The 20,546-nt window shown below is 39.0% G+C and overlaps 1 protein-coding gene across 2 annotated transcripts in view; it reads right to left on the reverse strand.

The window, feature by feature from the left end:
• Nucleotides 1-2,780: 2,780 nt before the first annotated feature.
• Nucleotides 2,781-20,546, reverse strand: part of LOC104375829 (glutamate carboxypeptidase 2-like) — a 35,677-nt gene continuing 17,911 nt past the window's right edge. Inside the window, exons 7-19 of one of the 2 annotated variants that reach the window (XM_086614233.1) lie at nt 19,311-19,404; nt 16,436-16,534; nt 15,230-15,315; nt 14,037-14,156; nt 12,541-12,623; nt 12,196-12,259; nt 11,566-11,633; nt 9,410-9,501; nt 8,498-8,588; nt 7,441-7,705; nt 5,719-5,800; nt 3,999-4,091; nt 2,781-2,970 (exon numbers count right to left, since the gene is read on the reverse strand). In XM_086614233.1, the coding sequence (XP_086470359.1) occupies nt 2,781-2,970; nt 3,999-4,091; nt 5,719-5,800; nt 7,441-7,705; nt 8,498-8,588; nt 9,410-9,501; nt 11,566-11,633; nt 12,196-12,259; nt 12,541-12,623; nt 14,037-14,156; nt 15,230-15,315; nt 16,436-16,534; nt 19,311-19,404 (1,427 nt within the window). The remainder of the gene's footprint in view (nt 2,971-3,998; nt 4,092-5,718; nt 5,801-7,440; nt 7,706-8,497; nt 8,589-9,409; nt 9,502-11,565; nt 11,634-12,195; nt 12,260-12,540; nt 12,624-14,036; nt 14,157-15,229; nt 15,316-16,435; nt 16,535-19,310; nt 19,405-20,546) is intronic. The other variant, XM_086614242.1, reaches the window with a different exon arrangement.

Genomic DNA, 20,546 nt, shown 5'->3' on the forward strand with positions numbered 1-20,546 from the left:
CTTCTTTTTATCATCCTAGTAAATGAGTCATGTGAAATAACATTTCTCAGTGCATACATAACCATTCTTTCATCACCATGTCTAACTCAGGCTTTGCAGAACTAGGCACCTGTGCTTCCTTCCTCACAGAAACAAAGGAGTCTGAGGTATGCACTTACAAGTGCAGACAGCTTCCATGGAATACCTATCCTGCTGTCTGTCTTCCTCTCTTTCAGCAAATACCAGATAAAAAAAGCAAAGATGTCTTAGCAGCTTTTGACGAAGCTGTTGAACAGGCACAAGTTGCAACCCAGTATATTGAGGAAAAATTCTATAGAATGAGTGTTGGTTTGTCGTAACAATTTTGTAAATGGTGGTGGTTTTCTGTAGTGGGACCAGTAACATCCAAGATGATGCTGGATAAGCTAAGGATAAGAATCACAGTGGTTGTCTCAAGAGAAGTCAGCATCAAGTATTAGGCTTCTCAGAATGGAGACCAGAAAAGCTTTGTGCTGACGGTGGGGAAACACCCCCACCAATTGTGTCTTTGAGCATCGTGTCTTTGATCTCAAATCCCTTTGGTAAACGGCTGTGTTAGGGCTTGGGGAAACAACTGCACTGAGTCCATCTGAGGATCTTCTTCTCTCAAAAAACTATGAAAAGCTCCATTTGCTTTTAAAATTCAACTGCTATAGGTTGTGGTTTTCACGGAAGATGGGTCACAAAGTGGACCCAAATCTAGGAGAAAGCACTGGACAGTTTGAATCCCACCTTAGCCAAAACTTCATGTAAACCATTGTGTTACAACCAGCCTTATGGGGGCTTACTCTCTCTGGACCAGTTAGAATTGAATTTTTTGTGTGCAGGGGAAATGAGTCCATAGGAGAAAGAGAACTTCTGTCCCTGTATCTTATTCCCTGCAGTGGTTAGGGGACAGCCCAGATTATTTTTTTTTAAATGGATTAAAAGTATAACTCTCTATTTGGTGAGGCCCTGGGCCCTGACATTGTATATTATCCACTAGCTATTGCCAAAAAGGTCCTTAATTAAACTTAAATGAAACAATGCTATGGTTAGGCCAGAGATTAAAAACTTCTTCTGGGCTGAGAGAAAAAGTTGCTGAGGAAGGTTACAGGTCATTTAGGGAAAGACCTCCACAATTTTGGAGTTTGGTGATTCAGTTCATCCTCCTTAGCAATAGCAAAATACCCTTTTTGTATCCACCTGGTCAACAGCAGCTGTTTACTGCTGCCCCACTCTGCATGGTGGATTTGCGTTACCATTCCCAGACAAAATCCTCTAGGTTAACCTTACTGATGATCTAAACTAACGTGGCTAATTTTGCCAGAGGTGGATTATAGGCCGTCATAATGAATCCTCTATTGGCAAAAGGAGCAGTGGAGCAGCCAGCAGCGATAAAACAGTTAGAGACAGCAACGTCTCCTGTGAGCAATAGATTTGGGGGAAGACATGTCTCCCATGGGTTTACTCCAATTGCGTTCATAAAGATGTGAAAATAACTGAGCAACAACTGTGGGTGTAATAACTGAGCAATAACTGAGGGTGTAAAAGCATTTCCCACTATCTGGATTATTTTATAAGACCAACAGTTCAGTAAAATAATGACTTAATCATAGTAACTTGCCTAAAGGGTTTTAATGTGAAGAGTATAAATATATGTGAATAAATGAGGTCTTACAGAAAAGAAAATAATCTTCCATGACATTGAAAACCACCAGATCATGGGACAGTCTTCTAAGACATGGTGGAGGCCTCAGCTAAAATGGCAGATCAAGTTACACAACCTATTTGCTGTGCAAGAGCTTAGTAATGCTCCAGTGGCAGAGTGTCGGATAAAGAGACCTGATTTTCTGAGTCTTCTCCATTTGATCTTGGTTGTCCCACTGTAAACTTTTGTGCAGTCTGTCATAAGAGTAAGCTGCACACCCAAATCAGAAATAGACTCTACAAAGACAGTAATAATTCGGTATCTTTTCAAACTAAGGACATGATGAATTTATGTTTGCTTCTAATTATCTTCATGTTAAAAACACCTTGATATGGAAAAGGCATAGCAGGGGTAGATTTTGGATAAAAGAATAAAAGTAGGTCTCCATCTTGAAAGACATGTTTTGTGCGATGATTATATGTCTGACAAGATGTATTGCCTTGTTTTTACTCCAGTAACTAGAAAGCTTCTTGCTTAATTTTATTTGTTAACAGCTGCACGACTCAGCATGTGAAGAGGAGAACGTCATGGATGAGTATTCTGGGCTGGCTGCCCAAAACTTGTTATGATCATTATACATCCCTCACACAGTATGTGACAGTTTTCCCATCTTCATATGTGATTCTTTGTGTAAAAGGAGAGTATACTTTTGCAACTCCAAGGTAAATAATAAAAAGTCAACTACAAAATTAGAAACTGATAGAAACATGAAATGACTCCTGGTTTTCTAATGCACCATGAGCAGTGCTATAATAACCAAGCTAGCAAAATTCAAAGCTCTGAAAATAAATTCAGTGGTTAGCAATTCTCAAAATATGAAACTGGGAGAAAACATGAAGCTTTTTCACTCTCACTTCAGAAGTTATCTAAAGCCTGAGCTCTCTCAATGGAGTACATTACCTTGTTAACATTGCTAAATGCATCCCACTTGGGTGTATTATTTGCAAAGAACAAGATTTTTTTCGATCCTGTGTTCTTTCTAATAATCCTCTTAGTGTTGTTAAATGCTCCATTTTTAAGGCTTCTGCAAACTGTCATACGTAGTCTTTGTGGATAATTAGGTTGTTGCTATTTAAGCTACTTCCTTCAGTGTTTCTGCTGCTGCCTGTACAGTGAAGGCTGCAATGGAAATCTGCCTTTTAACTTCTTCCCAGGCTTCATGTTGATCAGCTTTGTTTTTAATGTCAAACATGGCATCATAGATCCCTGGGAATGATTCTCCTGCATACTTGTTGTGGCTGCTTGGAGCAAAGATAACATGTCTGTAGGGAAGTTGAGAGAAAAAAAAATAACAATATTCTGCATTAGGAAAATAAAACATTATTTTCTGAATAAAAATAATCTGTTTCTATATCATGTGTTAAATTCTTGACACTGAAGATGTAAATAAGTAAGATTATTGCAGCAATAGTACCTATAATCTCTGAAGCAAGAAAATTACATGAGCTACATTATTCCATGAGAATTCCAGAACTTTGTAGCTAGGAAGACTTGAGATAAAGTTGACTAAAGTATTTTCCTTTCCCTCATTTTAGATGAAACTGAAAGATAAAAAACCAGCTTCTTTTCTCACAGATATACACAACTTCTAACAGATACAGGCATGCTTTGAGGCAGGAAAGCTGATGCTTTAACAAGAGACTGTTCTCAACAGAATTGCAATCAGAAGCTATGAGAGGTACAATGACTGTAGATCTTACGTTCTCCTGCTACAGTTACTTTTTAGTGGAATGCTCACTGTTCTGAATTATGCAGACTGGTAGAAGGACCAAAAAGATAGACTTGACTTGATTATTCTGCCTCTCAAACACGACTTACTTCTTGAACTGGATGAGGGAACTACTGAATCCATTTCCCTGCTGTTGAAGTACTGCCCTCTACACTATATTTGCTACCATGACGGTTCTGCTATACTCCACCAAATTGCAGATACTTCAATTATATCCTATTTCACTTTCAAATCATAGTAACTTCCTAAAGATCCTTTACCACCGAAATTACTTGAACTGAGTCCAAGGCCAAACTTTTAGATGTGATTAGAAGCTGACAATCAATGGAAATGGGTTTACTGATCTGAATAGGCTTCCAACAAGACACTTTCTCATTCTGTGTAGTGTTTCTCACTGAAGTTTTCCCTACTCGTTTTCCCTTTTCAATCTTATTTGTCCTGTTTAATCTACTTTTACCATGTCTAATAAAATCAATTACAATTCCATTTAGAGACCTGTAAATCTTAAAGGAATTCTCATACGATACTCTAGGCAGAAAGTGCAAAATAAACCTTTCTTACCTATAGAATGGCCTGCCAGGTAATCCAAGAGGATCGATGAAAGCCCTTTCTAGAAACATGAGCTGATCATTTAATGATCTGACAGCAAGTACACTAAAAAGAAAACAGAGGAATATGTTAGCTACAGAGTGTTTGGCCCACTCTTATCCCATGCCTCAATGTACACAGCTCTGGATTTATGAAGGAGAGCAGATCCAAGATGTTGAACTTAAAGTGTAGCCCACAAGACAGCCCACATCAGCTAACCTGCACAACAGAATTATGCTGATCTGTACTGTGAGACAGTCTGGTTAACAGGACTTATCTTAAGACTTTAAGATATTTTCTTTCATGTTGCATTTATTCCTTTATCTCCTTTTCATTAGGATGCTTATGCAGACCATTTTCTCCTTTCGTATGAGTTTTCTAAAGACCCTATTTTCCACAAAGCCGGCCAGCTGCAAATTACTTCAATAAAATCACATTTATTTTTATGTAAAACCACAACATCTGAGAAACAGGAACCTTGTGATGTTAGAATCATCCTTTGAATCATCCAAGAATTGTGATTTTCTGACAGAAGATTGTAAATTCCCTAGAGCAGAGACCATCTGTGTCTGTCTGCTTTGAACAGCTCTGAGCGTAGTACTGATGCTTAACAAATAAAAGAACTGTGAAGAAAATTACACTGAATATATGTGGGTTTGGTAGTTCACATCCAAAGTAACTTACTGTAGAGCTTCAAAGGCATTCAGCAATAAAAATGGTAAAATTTGTATCACAGTAAGCCTGGAGTAACTCTAGCACCATTGATGAAACGGTTTCAAGTTTACATTGGTGTAAACAGAAACAGAAACTGGTTGGTTGAATTAATGCTTAGATTTAGGCCATCCATCAATGAAACCATTTTGAAAACGTCAAATACATGTCATATGCCATAAATGTCATATTTTACATAAGAAATTATTGTTAACTCATTTATCTTCAAAGTTGCTGCCATTAAAAAGATGGCTTTTATTCTCACTTAAGTCTTCCATAAGGGTAAGCATATGGCTAAATGAGATTCTTCCCAAGAAACGTAACGTACGCATATGTATATATAAAAGGAAGCTTGGTTTCTCATTCTGGGCATGGCCTACAAAGAATAAATTAAGAATTAAGTCAAGTGCAAATTAGGCCTTTTGGCATAGGTGGTGCATAGAATTTTTTGAAATCTCATCAAAAACTGGCCACAACTACAATCACAGTACAGCTATTTGTTTTTTTCACTGAGTGGTACCAGTATCTTGAAAATAGAGTGCTGTCAAATGAAGAGCACAAGTGAATGTTTGTTCTTTGATGATAATCTAGTAACAGAATCTCAGGATGTGTCTCTATTCAGAGGGAGTTACACACCTGAGCTGGCTCTGCTCATGCTAACCAGCATTCTAGTCACATCTACGTATCACCCTGGCACTGCTCCTCAATTAAAACTCATCAAGAATTGACATTAATTAGCTTGGACACTTCTCGAAGCTAGCATGGCTAGACTCCCAGGCTCTGCAGTGTCTCTGATGTCCACTAATTCAAAATTTCTATACTTGGTTTCCTAGAGTAACCAGATCTTTAAAGACAACAGTCCATAAGGACTTAAAATGTCAGTCATTTGTCACCAAGGTTATTCAGGGGACTAAATGCAAGTGAAGTCTATGGCCTCTGAGCCCAGAGTATTCGTCTGAAAGAAAAAAAGTGTTAAACTTACTTATTGATATCAATTTGTTGCAGTCTTTCATGAAAGCTAGCAGCAACTTCTGTAAAATTCTTCACAGCTGAAAAAAGAGCATCTGGAGAGAGCAGGAAGCAGGTATTTAACTTCAAATTCTGAATGAATCGTTTAATAAACCAAATTCAAATTAAAGCTTTATCTTTCACTGTGACCATGATCTGTCAGTTCTCATTGAATGAAAATCAGATGACTCCATATTCCTACATTAAAAACTATGTAATTCTGTGTGAAAACTTGCCTTGGAGACAACAGAAATCAGTATTTCTCTGAATACCATTTGTTATTTGCTACTTGAGGAATGTACAGAAATACCAAAAACTAAAGCATGGATTTCCAGATCCAGACTGTTCAGGTACATCTGGGATTTGATAAGTCCCAACAACTTGTGTTTTACTGGTATGTCCCTCCACACATAGAATCATAGAGTGTTTGGGCTGGAAGCGACCTCAAAGATCATCTAGTTCCAGCCCCCCTGCCATGGGCAGGGACACCCTCCACTGCACCAGGTTGCTCAAAGCCTCATCCAACCTGGCCTTGAACACTTCCAGGGATGGGGCATCCACAACATCTTTGGGCAACCTGTTCCAGTGCCTCACCACCCTCTGAGTGAAAAATTTCTTCCTTATATCGAATCTAAATCTCCCCTCTTTCAGTTTAAAGCCATTGCCCCTTCTCCTATCACTACGTGCCCTTGTAAAAAGCCCCTCTCCAGCTTTCCTGTAGGCCCCCTTTAGGTACTGGAAGGCTGCTATAAGATCACCCCGGAGCCTTCTCTCCTCCAGGCTGAACACATACAGAGTTTTGAGAAAGGCTGAGAGTATATGTGTGTGTGTTTGTGTGTGCACACGCACGCACACACATACCTCATATTGGTGTGCATACGCACGCACACACATACCCCATATTGGTCATTAGCAGGAAAGTCCTAAACTGAATACTATGTAACGTTGTCAATAAAATAAAGGCTTCTCAGGCAGGAGGCATATTGTTAATCCCTATAACATGAAATAAAGTTTCACATGCCAGCATAAGATCCCTATTGTGGCATTGGGATGAACCATTCCTGCTTGACCAAGCCCCGAGGCAAGCTTCTTATGGTGCTTCCACTTGCCATCATGTGCCCATAAACTGAAACAAGAGAAATTCTGGCTGCATATAAGGAGAATCTTTTTACCTTGAGGGTAGTCAAGCACTGTGGTCCAGAGAGGTTCTGTAGTCTCTGTCCTTGGAGGTTTTCAAGACCAGATGGGATAACGCTCTGAGCAACCTGGTCTGACCTCAGAGCTGACCCTGCCTTGGGCAGGTTGACCTAAAGACCTCTTTAGGTTCCTTCTAACCTGAATTATCCTATGATCAGTGTTGGACAGAGAATTAATCCAACATCATTAAGGTGCAAAGCAGTGTGATTTTTTTTTTAGGGACCAAGACAAAGATACCTTGTTGCCATCATCAGTGAACCATTCATGAGTAAAAGAACATGCAACTGTAAGTGTTGGCTCCACTTGAAAGTGGCATAGTCTCTACGCAGGCATACTAGTGACCAAATATTCAAATTTCAAATTATTGGAGGGTGTGGCTCTTCTTTTATTTACTGTTCATACAGCACAAGGTAAATACCAGGCCATGACTAAGACATACATTAAGATAAGGCACTGCTGGCATTAAGGGAGGAGGAGTGCAATGAAAGACTGTACATACCAAAGGACACATTGTATGTTGCCAGGTCCTCTTCATGACTCCTTGACAAGTTATAGATGACGTGAGCATAGTTGCTCACAGCTGATGCATAATCTCTGCTGTCGAAAGGAAGCACGACGGAGTTGGCCAATTCAAACACCAGCCCTCCCCGTACCTGAGCTACTGTCAGATGATTCTTGAAAGTGGGATCATAAAACCTCTCCACAATTTCATAGGTTTCATAGACACTGTGGTAAACTGGATAGCTGCTATATTTTTCTACATTCTGAAACAAACCAACGCAAACAAAACCATTATTCAGTCGTGGATACTTCCACTTCACTTGAAAACCTTTGCTGTGGTATTCAAGGCTCTGTAAAGTTAAGTGTCCAGGTCACACTAATCCTACGTAGCCACTACAGATAGTTGAATGAGAAGACCTGCTCAGTGGTGGCTCTCTTAGACATCAACTTATGATGTGATGAACTGTCATTTGGAGATATCTCTCTCCACTGACCATGTACAGAGCCTAAAGAAGGTAGCTAAGAACAGACGCATAATTTTTATTTGACTAAATTAAGGAAAGATTGCCCTTCCTCTGTTTGCTGGGATCTCAACAGTCATTTCTGTCTGTGCCTTTGGATATGTCTTTTCAGAGGAAAAGACCACACTGAACAGACTGCTTCTCGAACATTTCTCAATTAGTCTCATTTCACAGTATGCTCCAGAGTCAAAACCCATATTTTCCATAGAACATGAACCATTTTGAAGGCAAAGCTTCCTAAGTTATTACAAATCATTTGAAAGTCATCATAAGCCACTCATAAGCCTTAATCAACCATAGGTAATTTTAAGCACATCCATTTACCCCGAGTTATTTTGTCTAACTGACATTAAGTTGACTATTCCTATTTATTAAATATTTGTGTTGTAGTAGCATACAGAGTTCTAGCAATGAACTGGGACTCCACTCTAACACACTAAGCTGAACTACTCCAAAAAGCTGGCAGTCTAAGTCTACAGGTGTCATTATTCAAGCAGTTACAGAAGAGACAAAATTACAGAGACATAGACTTACCCAATTTTTACTGTAACGTGCTCTGCCTGAAGCGATGCCAAGACGTTGAAAAAAGACTTCAAAGTCATTGCCAGAACCCAGTTTATTTATTCTTTCAACAAGAAAGAGGAAAATGCCTTGAGTGACAATACTTGCAGTATAATTTTAGTTTGCTTCCAAGTACTGTGGCAATTACTTATTCTGCAGCTGCCATCACGAACAGTCTTTCCCTGGTATGCTCCTTCTGTCAATATTCCATGAATCGCCTGTGACCCCTACGTTACAGGCACTTCATCAGTTGCATTCTTGGAGAAGCAGAGTCATCATTCTCAGGGTCAGAGAAATCAAACTCTCAAGAGGAGAATTTAACTCACTGTTTTTAATCATTGAGAAGACCCAATGACCTTCCTCCTGCTGAACTTCCACAATCCCGAGCTCTCAACTCAGAGAAATCACAACACTACCAGCATGGCTCCATGGAATAGAATCAGTCCTTGAGATTCTATTGAGGAACCCTGGTAAATTTGAACGACGGTGTTGTAAAATCCTGCCTGGTGTGCTCCCCAGCCACCCACACACCGAGGCCTTCCAGGAGACTGGAAGCAAGTGCGAGGGAAAGCTGCTGTGTTAGCATCTCGTGTGCCTGCTGCTGGCTTGTGCACGCTACCTTTATTTGTCGAAATCCCTGTGAACTACACAAACACTTTACTTTCCATGTACAAAGGTTTTTGTTCATGCTACAAAGGCAAGTTCACAAAACTGTTGTACACTGGTGTATCAGCTGCAATCCATAAAACTCTGAAATTTACACCAGCTGAGAAGTACACCATTTCTTTTAGGCACTCAGTTTTTCCAGCGGATATTGCTTTAAAACCCATACTCTACAAGTTATGATAACTTTTGCCATATCGTTTATTTTCTTTTGTTACTGACCTGGGGACCTCTTTATATTCTCTTGATGGATTTTTTTCATACCAGCTTTCATAAAGAGATTTTCCTTCAAATCCCTCATCAGGACTTGGTATCTAGAAAAAGGCATATTTTAAAAAACGACAAAGGCTACAATTTTAAATGTTACCAAGCAACAAATTTACAGTCTGTCACCACGTCAAGCCTATGGCTTAGGGCAATGAATAAGTCACAGTCTTAAGTCCCTCAACGTTTCTGCATTTCCGTTTTAACATTTCAAATGCACAGCACTTTCCAGAGGAATAGTTTATTTGCTAAAAAAAGGTAATTTTAGATGGAAAAAAAACCACAAGGAAAGTAAAACATTTCAAGTCAATATTTACATTCTGACATTTCTCTATGAGATTTTCAGCCATTTAATTTAAATATTCAAAACAAAAATCCCTCAAAGAAAAAATTTTGTTTTGTTTCACTTTGGCAGGAAATTTCAGTTTAGTCTTGGTTATACTCAAAACTGTTTCTACCTTGTTTTAGTTCACGAAATTTATTTTCGTGGATGCAGCAGCAGCCTTAGAAGGGCAAAGTGTAAAGTACTTGACGTTTATGTAACCATAGCTGCTACAGAGCTATACAAATCATAATCACCCTAAAGTTCATTTCTATCACTCTTTTCAGATTACTGAGCAGGTTAAACACTGTGGGTAGTTTTTCATATTTCCTTTTTATTGACGGGCTGCTCAGGTTTTATTACTTTTATTAAAGAAAATTAATATCTACTTTATTAAGAATCATAGAATCATAGAATCCTAGAATGCTTAGGGTTGGAAGGGACCTTAAAGATCATCTAGTTCCAACCTCCCTGCCATATATACTATCCAAGAATTACTCCACAATAGCAATCAAAATAAAAGTAATGTATATGCTTTTTTTTGTCATGAAGCTAAGTGTTCATGGAACAGTGTTAACACTTTTTGCCTCAGATCACAGATCACACAGGACCTGCTTCTTGATCAGCATTCTCTTCAGACACCAGCTACCAACAAGCTGTGGTTGCACGCATTCATCAGCCTTTGTCGCTGCTTCCCAGGTCGAGGACGGGTTATGCAACCGTGTTTACTGGTATTTAGGTCAACGTTTTAACAGCGATGCCCAAACTGAGACTCTGCTGACCTGATTTTCTGACCATTCTGAACACCTGCACTTGGCACAGGATACCTTTGGAACTGCAGGTGATCAGCTCTTCTGCAGTTCAGGACAGAAATTTATTTATCTGGCCACTGAATTTTAAGACAGTTAGATTTTATTTGTTATCTTTCAATTGCCAGAAAATGATTATACTGAATTACTACGTTTCCTTTAATTTCGTACCAGTCTAATGTCAGCCTCCAAGAGATAACAAATTATCAAACCCTGGAAAAGACAGAAGACTGAATATATACATCAGATGAAGACAGATATAGCTGATTCATAGAATATATAAAGTAGTTGAATGTACATTATATATATGTATATAAAATGCACACACAGAAGACTAATTAAATGTTCATGCTTTAACATAGATGAACAGAAAAAAAAATCAAACCAGAAATAAAAAGCCTCTAAGACCCACTCTCAAAGCAAGGAACATTTTACATCTAAGATGGTGAAGCTATTTCCTGAGAAAGGTCCCTACCTTTTAATTTTGTGTGCCACACAAATTATGTGTGAGAGCATCATGGTCAGAGCCAATGAATATCTAACAGAATACACTAAAGCCGAGCACATTGACCAAACCTGTCACATCGTGCTAAAAACTACACTGCAGCAAGTCTAATTTCTTCCCCTGCCTAAAGGGAGTCAGTCTCCCACTACCACAGGCACCTTAGTAGTTGGATTGGGAAGCCAAGTTTGTGCTTGTTTCCGTCCTCAGGCTCATGGCACTTTTTTATTCTTTTATTCTTAGAAGGAATACTTTCACAAGAGGCATGGAAAAATTCCCTAATCCTGAATAGCTAATAATTTAAAGGTATAAGGTTGAACTCATTTTGCCACTCTTGGGAAAAAGCTCCCAATACTTGGCTATTGACTGAAAAGCGGCACTGCAGTTATAAAGGAAACATCTGACACCATATTTTAAACACAGAAACCCATCCAGTAAGAGAGCACTGAATTCGCTGGCTAAAAAATTCAAGGGATATTACCTCTTTAGTCAGGCTGTACACCAGCCTGTACATCAGTGGTGTGCAATCCACTCGTAGTGTGTAGTTTCCTGAAAAACAAGAAAAACTATTTATCCAAAGCAGCAAGTTCTACTTAGCTGAAACCTCATGCCATTATTTGTTAACGTGAAAGGAACTAGAGCGCTACCCTGTCTACAAGGAACAAGCTGCTTGTCCCTGTAGAAGAGTTCTCCCTCTGTGATCCTGTCAGTGCATTTCTATTGACAGGATGAATTACAGCCCAGCTCTTGAAGCAACCCGTAAGAGCTTTTCTTATGTCCCTAAGTTTATTATGCATGTTATAAGAGGAGAAGTTGACTCTGAAGAGTTGCCATAGGGTCACATATGTTGCTGACAGGGTCACAACACGTCTTGTCCCTTCCCATAACTTCCCAAATAGTGTAGCTAGTAATGGACTTCTTTCCTGAAACAACAGGAATATCTGAAGGATACTTTATGATTCTGGGTCATGGTTTCCCCCCATATCTACTCCCAAACTAATGCAACAACATTACCACATGGAAGCTTTTGTGGATCTCCAAGACAAAATGCCTCCCAGTCATCGGTATATACCATCACTACTCCTGTAAAACACATGTCGAAACTAAGTACCTTCGATGGAGGAATCTGCATTGATATAAGCCACTCCTCGTGCTTGCAATACTTTGGCATTTTCCTATGAGAAGGAAAAGAGGAAGAAAATGCTGATGACCTTTTTTTTTCCTGAGAACTATTTTCCCATCCACAGAAATAACAGCTGTTTCAGGGAAAGACATCATATACTGCAAGGAGCCAGATATTCTTGGTAGTTCAAAAGGAAACTTAAGAAAGTGTGTGTGTGAGTGTGTGTGTGGATAAGGTAGACAGAGGGAAGGAGGGAAGAAATGGTGTTTTCTGGTATAGATTTTTCAAAGATCTGCCACTGTGAAAGTTTCTCTTTGAACACTACTGGTTTACCTCAGCCCACTCTGTTGATCCTAGCAAGCCAAATTCCTCTGCATCCCAGCTTGCAAATATCACTGTTCTCCTTGGCCTCCATCCTGCCATAAAAGACCACGAAAATTGTATTACAGAAATAAAGACTGCTTGTTACATGTTAACTAATGTGAAAACAAACGTCATTTTGGGGGGGACTCATCTTTTATCCCGATCTGTGGGGAAAGAGGGGTGTTTAAGGAAGTTTAACATCAACTTCTTCAGTAATCTAATCTCATAATGGGTAGCAATCTCACTTTTACTTCAATATTGTGCCAAATTATGTATTCTTTTTCTTCTCTCAGCTTTAATTGCAAGATTTTTTTCTAAAATATATAACTCTGAACAAGGAAAAATAATGTGTTTCTGTAAAAATTCTTGAAAGGAAGCTTTTCTTCTCTTTTTGCTCCTTCAATTCAGCACACACTGTGTAGTAGACACAAAGTAGACAAAGTAGTGTCTACTTTGACAGAAAAGTCTTTGGCATGTTTTCATATCTATTGTCGAATTTCTTTGACCTGTCTCCTAAATGCTAGATTTCAAAACCTAGGAAATTCCCTGTAACTTTGGCAGATCACCTTCAAAACAAAGATCTTTTACTTAAGTAAGTTCTGCATTCAATTTGAAGCAGGTTCAAATGGAACAGGCTCTATTGCCCTGCCTCTGTATCTTTGCCCAAAGTTTTCTTTGGGGCTACTGGAACCTTTTCTTCTTTTGCTCCCTTTCCTTTTTACCTTTTTTTTTTTTTTTTCATCAGCTTGCATTCCAAAGACAGTTTCCCCTGATATCCAATAACTGAGAGGGAATGGAAAGAAAACTAAATGTTAATAGGTCTTAAGTGTAATGGGTGGGCAAAGAAAGCTCCTCCAGCACAGTATGTGAGTTATTGCAGAGCTTCTTTCCATGGGCTGTCAGATAGGGAGATAGCATCTGCTCTGATAGCAGCAGAAACTTGGCACAGTTGGCATTCGTTCCTATTCTAAAGCAACTAGGCATGAGGTATTTTTAACCATTCCCTCCTGCTATGTTTGCACAGCTCATTCTCTGCATTACATGGATGTGCTTTGTTTATTCTTGGGTCTGTCTCCAAACTACAGTCAAGTCCTGAGAAGGTTCTTGGTGTTGCCTTGATGAAGCTTTGATCAGTCCACCACTGTATCAACTTTATAAGACCATTGAAACCATCGAGTCTGACCAGCCTCAAATACACAGTAACCAATTGTACTTATCATATTTATTTCAGTATCCCCCATTTTGTGCTTTGTTTTCTTTTAGGTGTCCTTTCTCTTGAGTAGAAGTACCTCACATACACCAGTGTTGCAGCTGGAACTAATTAACAGCTGCAGAGCAGCATGCTTATTTGAGAGATCAGTGAGATACACGTGTTTAATTTTAAGCATATGCTTAAATCTCAGAGAAAGCAATGGGCACTGCTGAAAGCAGTGATTTTGGTGTGCTTTATTCTTCCATTACATTACCTTTCCTTTTCAGTTTTCCAAAGCTCCTCACAATCTCGTGAACGACAGCTGCCCCACTCTGAGGATCAATGCCACCAAATACCCATGAGTCACGGTGGCCTCCCAGGATGACATATCTGTCTAGAGAAATTAATTATAGAGGTTTACTTAGAAAAACTCTTTTCCTGCCATAAAGCTGTTAATTGGAAATAATATCTAATCTTCCACATAGGTGTCAGGCAATAAAGCTTAATAGTTTGTAATATACATGATAGAAAGGCAAAAGATATTTAAAATCTCCAAAGACATTTTTCTGCACTTTCAGGCAGTGCTGAAGAATTTGTCAAACAATAACTTTAACCCATAAGACTTAAAACCTTCTAAATTCCATAATGTTACTTCTATTATTAGAAATGCTGCAGCCTTCCTCTGAAGCTAGAAACATCTTTCTGTATTTTACAATAGTATGGGGTTGGAACTAGATGATCTTTGAGGTCCCTTCCAACCCAAACCATTCTAGGATTCTAGGATTCTAGGATTCTAATGTTTCATGGTAAAGCTGATCCACTAATTATACTGGTACAGCACGCCAACATTGAGGTGTGCTGGATGCAGTATTTCTCTGAATATGTATATAGTCTGTCATAAAAAGGGTTGTCCAAATCATGACAAAAATGTAATTAATAAGATCAAAGTCAGACTAGATCCCTGTGCTACTATAATATTGTTAACAGTTGTGTTTCAGGCAACAGGGAAGTGCTGCAGCTACAAGTTAAATGATATTATCATAGTCCTAGGGATGTCTTTATATTTGTTTTTTTAGAGTGTAAAATCACACTGGTTACAAGAGACCATAATACAGCCAAAAAGTCAATAGTGGTGGACATGATGCCTTCAAATGGAATGCAAAATCCACTCCCACGTTAGCAGGGAAGAATATTCACTTATGAATATTCTTTCAGTTGCAAAGCTACTGGCTTGAAGACAAGTATGTCTGTCGTGGTTATGACTCCCCCTTGAAAATCAGCATTTACAGTGAAAGTGCTGACATACCCTGAACCATATGAAAGCTGGTGCAATAAATATTTCAACACTAACGATCATGTTGTGCAGTATTTCAGAGAAAACTATATTCCTCATTTCCCCCTTGTAACTATGGAGTGCACACAGAGGTCACTGCGTGCTCACGTGACACTGGAGATGAATAACTTTACCTGGTTCCACTGTGCCTCTGATGGTACCAATCACATTGTAAATCCTCGTTATTTTGTTGTGGCTATGAATGTGCATTTTCACCTTTCTAGTGTACAGGGAAGAAAATCCAAAGAGAAAATCCACCAAATTAGATAATAAAACATCTTGACACCTTTCACAAGTGTACAATATAAATTGTAAGGAAAGCATTTCGGCCAAATTTACCTTCCATTAAACCAAAGTAAATCTGAAAAGATGTCTGTGTAGTTTTTCTGGATTTACACTTGTGCAACTGAGAACAGTATTTAGCCCTTGAAAGCTCTGTACTGTATTGATTGATACAGTAAGATTTATAGGGATAACAGGCTCAGTACTCCAAATTCAAAGATTTTTTACTAGCAGCTAGTTTTTAAATTTGGAAGAGTGAAAGAAAAATGAAAAGGATCTAATGTTAAAAAGGTAAATAGTTCTAATCATCCAGAAGTTGGCACAAATCAGAAATGACTCCAGCACAGTCAATACTGTTGTGGCAGCTCAGGCAGCAGTAAATCAGACAACCTGAGTTGCATCAAGAGTTTTTGTTTGTTTGTCTACAACACAGCTGAAGGTGCAACAACTCATCCTCACGGGTTGCCTTTATGTTTTTCAGAAAAAAAAATTGTCATGTGATATGACTAAGACACAGGGAAAAGGCCAAATAGTTCATACGAAGTCAGTACAATAGCTCAGTCAATATTGAAACACCTGGACTTTAGTCCTAAAATGTGAAAAAAACCTTACTAAGTAAGTTTAAAACCAATACAAAACAATAAAAATGACATTGTATTTAAAGCTTTTTTTCTGGAAAACTTGACTTGTAGGTTAATATTATTTTGTATGAGGCAATAGGTGGGACCAGAAGCTGGACCCACATGAATTTAATAAAGACAACACACAAATTCAGTTCTCAAAAATAATCAGTCTCGTGAAATATTTTGTCAAAGGCTAGGTGCTTTTCAAATGAAACTGGTTCAAGCATAGCTGGAAACTAAAGCAATATAGTCATCTCCATCCAATCAAGATGCAAATCTCTGAAGCTTTGCACTGAATGTATTTCAGCCCAGGAAATGATCATAATCAAAGGAATGATGCAAATAACCCCAACTACTCTACTTTTGGTCAAATTCTATTGCTGTACCTGTTTTTCTCTGATCCCAAGCATGCTTTCCTTATGAAACAAAACTGACCTTGTAGTATAATTTGTTGTGAAACCAGGACCAATGTTGTAAGACACACTCAAATTTCCTTTCCAGCTACTATGCGGTGGTGCATATCCTCCCATATTACTATTATGGAAAAAAAATATCATTATTAGGTACAGACATCTTACAATAGCACCAAACACGAATGAGGAACCAGGAACCACACTTTGTAAGGTCTCATGCACACATAGACCATAGTGGTGGTCTTTGTCTTAGACAATTTATACTACAAGCTTCCACAGGAGAATAATCTGGGTTTTGTAGCTACATTAATACTAGTAAATTAACATGGAAGAATAATCCTGGGCCTTGAGATCAGCTTGGAATGGCCTCCAGCTACCCTGGAAAAAATTGTTGGCCTCCACAGGTTTTGCATATAATCTGCCTGTTGTAAATGGTCCCTGGAACTTTCTACTGCCTTGAACTCCATTTGCATTTGAATCAGCAGAGAGTAACTTTCACCATTTAACAGTTTTAATAGCATGGGCAGTTGTCTTTCAGTGCCTGCCCCGGGCACTGTTCAATCTGGCAGCATAGACAGAGTTGATGTATTTCAAAGATGTCTAAAATAGGAGAAACATGATGAGTCCAAGTCACCTTTTCTTGTTCCATTGTGAAAGGTGAGATTTTTTTCTCAGCTAACACAACTGGAAATGCAGTAATTCAGTGGATTGCAAATGTCTATACTTATTCACCTATTCTAAAGGATTTATGTTTTTGACGTGAACTTGTGAGAAACATTAAAAATATATTAAAAAGTACACTGGATGTTCTGGTTCTTATTAGGCAAAATATATTTATTGTAAATGCAAGCACGTCCTTTACTGTAAATGCATACTTCAGCTAAGCTTTATTCCACGGAACACTTCAGCATGTCTTGAAGTCCTTGGTATATTTTTTATATAAAAATACAATACCAGGAAAAACTAGAAGTTATGACTTCTCAAGACAAAAGTGAAAACAAGGATCTAGTATTTTTCGAGGATTTAGATTTCATTCGTAATTATTAAAATCAAGTTCTATAATTATTTACAACTTATTGAGAAGAAATACCTAGCTACATCATATTTATACATCTTAGTCTGCTCTACCACTACGAGTTGGTAGTGGAAAAAAAGAGGGTTTTTTAATCTACACCTTTATCATTATGAGCAGTTATCTTCATAACAGTGATGAAGATAAAACTGTAAAGTTTTAAAGACAGTTTGGAGATATGTTAGACCATAAAAGTTTGGGACAAAATAGGAAAAGAGCAGTGTTAATGAACATCGGGCGTGCAAAGACACCAAAGGCAGTAAAAATCTGCCTCATATAAAAAATAAATAGCTTCAATGCCTCAGAGGTAATAGAGAAACGAGACAGACTTTTTTTTTTTTTGGACTCAATATTCAAGCAGAGGCATCAGAGCAGAATGATTGCTCAAGTGATTTAGATGTAAAATTCCTACACAAATGCACAGCCAAGATTACGTTCACTTATTGCCCTAAACACTTAACGGTGGTACCGTTGCCCACCCTGGTATATCCTGCTCTGTATCTCCACAGCTGATACAGACAATTACTGCGACATCTTCAGGGGAATGATACACTTGCCAACTCAATCACATCTTAGTTTTTTAAGAGAACTTATTTGGTTTGTTAAGATAATCATAGAATCATAGAATCATAGAATCGTTAGGGCTGGAAGGGACCTTCAAAGGTCATCTAGTCCAACCCCCCTGCAAGGAACAGGGATATCTCCAACTAGATCAGGTTGCTCAGGGCCTCGTCCAACCTGGCCTTGAACGTCTCCAGGGATGGAGCATCCACCACCTCTCTGGGCAACCTGTTCCAGTGTTCTACCACTCTCATGGTAAAAATTTTTTCCTAATATCCAATCTGAATCTACCTCCCTCTATTTTAAAACCATTACCCCTTGTCCTATCACAACAGGCCCTCCTGAACAGCCTCTCCCCATCTTTCTTGTAGGCCCCCTTGAGGTACTGGAAGACCGCTATAAGGTCACCCCGGAGCCTCCTCTTCTCCAGGCTGAACAGCCCCAACTCTTTCAGCCTGTCCTCATAGGAAAGGTGCTCCAGCCCTCTTATCATCTTCGTGGCCCTCCTCTGGACCCTCTCCAACTGGTCCATGTCCTTCTTATGTTGGGGGCTCCAGAACTGGACGCAGTACTCCAGGTGAGGTCTCACGAGGGCAGAGTAGAGGGGGAGAATCACCTCTCTCGACCTATTCGATATTCGATATTCGAATTCGATAATTATGAATTTTAATGCTGTCCTCTGGCAAGCTGGTAGCTTGTCTTCCTGTCACTTGCACATTTAGTAAGCACGCTTACTCACACATAGATGTCTACTAAATCCCCTACAACTCTGCAGTTTCCCCAGTGTCCTTACGTTAGTTTGCTAGCATAATTTCATATTTATGCAATACAATACGCCTGATGAGAGAAAGTAAACGCCTTCATTTACCAAAAGACAGTACAGATACTGTCCCACCAAACACGCATGACGAGTATTTCCCTGGACAAACGAATGATTTAATTTGTGGTCTTTTTCACAAGACAGGTAGCATGTCATTCTCAAAAATTTTTGCCTTTATTCAAACTGGGAGGCACTTTATAACTTCAGTATACTTGACTGATCATCACACACTACCAATGATCATGTCCAGATCACTCTGCACATATCTGATATGGAACAATGGACAATATTTACCACCTCCAGAGAACCTAATGACAAACATACGCTATTTCAACAGCTACAGCAGAAGCACGGTGCAAAAGTCTTTTCCCTTTCTTTTCATATACTCTCGTAACTTTCAAAAAACAGTCTGCTTAAAATTTCTCATGTCTCCCATACACTTACCGCAGTAACGACTCAGCATCATGATAGCCAATGGGATGAACTGGAATTCTTGGCAGACCTACACCACTGGCTTTATCTAATCGGTAGGTGTATTCTGAAAGCAAAAGACAGATATTTAAATATTTACAACTCTCAAAAGAAATTTGTGCAGTTCATAGCACAGTCCCAGCACTGGAGTCAGGGATAATTATTTCACTTTCCTTGAAATCAGGCTGACATTTCTTCAGTGATTTCATTCTTTATGCTTTATCAACATGTTTTCAGAGAGACACTAACAAAGGCTCTCCCATAGCGTCTGCAGTCATGCATTTAAAGCTGGCAGAACATTTAAAAATTATTTTTATTTTTTTTTGTGTTGAAATGCTTTTAGGCAGAAATATTTCTCTCCATAGGAAAGAATTTCAGACTAAGCCACAGATAAGTAACAAGAGCAAAGAGATAGCCCATAGCCTGATGCTTGGAACATTCAGCTGAGAACTAAAAAAATTTTGCCAGTTAAGAAGAGATGCAGATAAAATCTTATACACTGGGCTACTGAATATTCTGTTTGCTGTTTTCATGAACAAAACAAAGTCTAGGTTTTGTTCTGACAAAGCTCAAACACAAACAATGTGTTTTTTATAAATGAGAATCTTCATTTTCACAATGTGGACAAAATTTGATGTTTGGAAGCCAGCAGGTATGGAAAAGAATAATCTCCTCCTTAATACAACATTCACAGGAACCCTTGTTGAGGGAAGCAGACAAGGACTCATCTATGAGGTCACTGACTTTAGCGTGAGAAACCAGAAATCTTCTTCATGGTCTGCTCCTGCCATGCTGCCATTGTGAACATGCATTCCCTTCCAGCTCAAGCTGTGCTGGCTAGAGGCAACTTTCCCCATCACTTAGGGACTGCTCTTCTTGAGGTGACCACCTCCCTCGGATATGCTGGCTCAAGTGCTGGCATGAATGGTTCTTAATGCATTTCAGCCAAAATGATCTGGGTAGGTTCTAAATGAAACAGCTCAGGCAGAGCTAAAATAAACCACTGAGGAAGTATGAGGTGAAGGTGATGAACCAGTGGGGAATGGTGACAGGAGTTCCAGCATGAAAGATCTCTGCATTGCCAGTAGTGGCTTTTGTGGGAGAAAGCAGCCCAAATCCTGCAGAAAGGAGAACTGCAAAAGCAGAGAAACCTGTGAGCTGTGCAGGACGGCTCCTTGCTTACTTACTGATGGGAAGCAGAAAGAAAAG

This window comes from Tauraco erythrolophus, chromosome 1, assembly GCF_009769465.1.
Source record: "Tauraco erythrolophus isolate bTauEry1 chromosome 1, bTauEry1.pri, whole genome shotgun sequence".
Taxonomy (NCBI): domain Eukaryota; kingdom Metazoa; phylum Chordata; class Aves; order Musophagiformes; family Musophagidae; genus Tauraco; species Tauraco erythrolophus.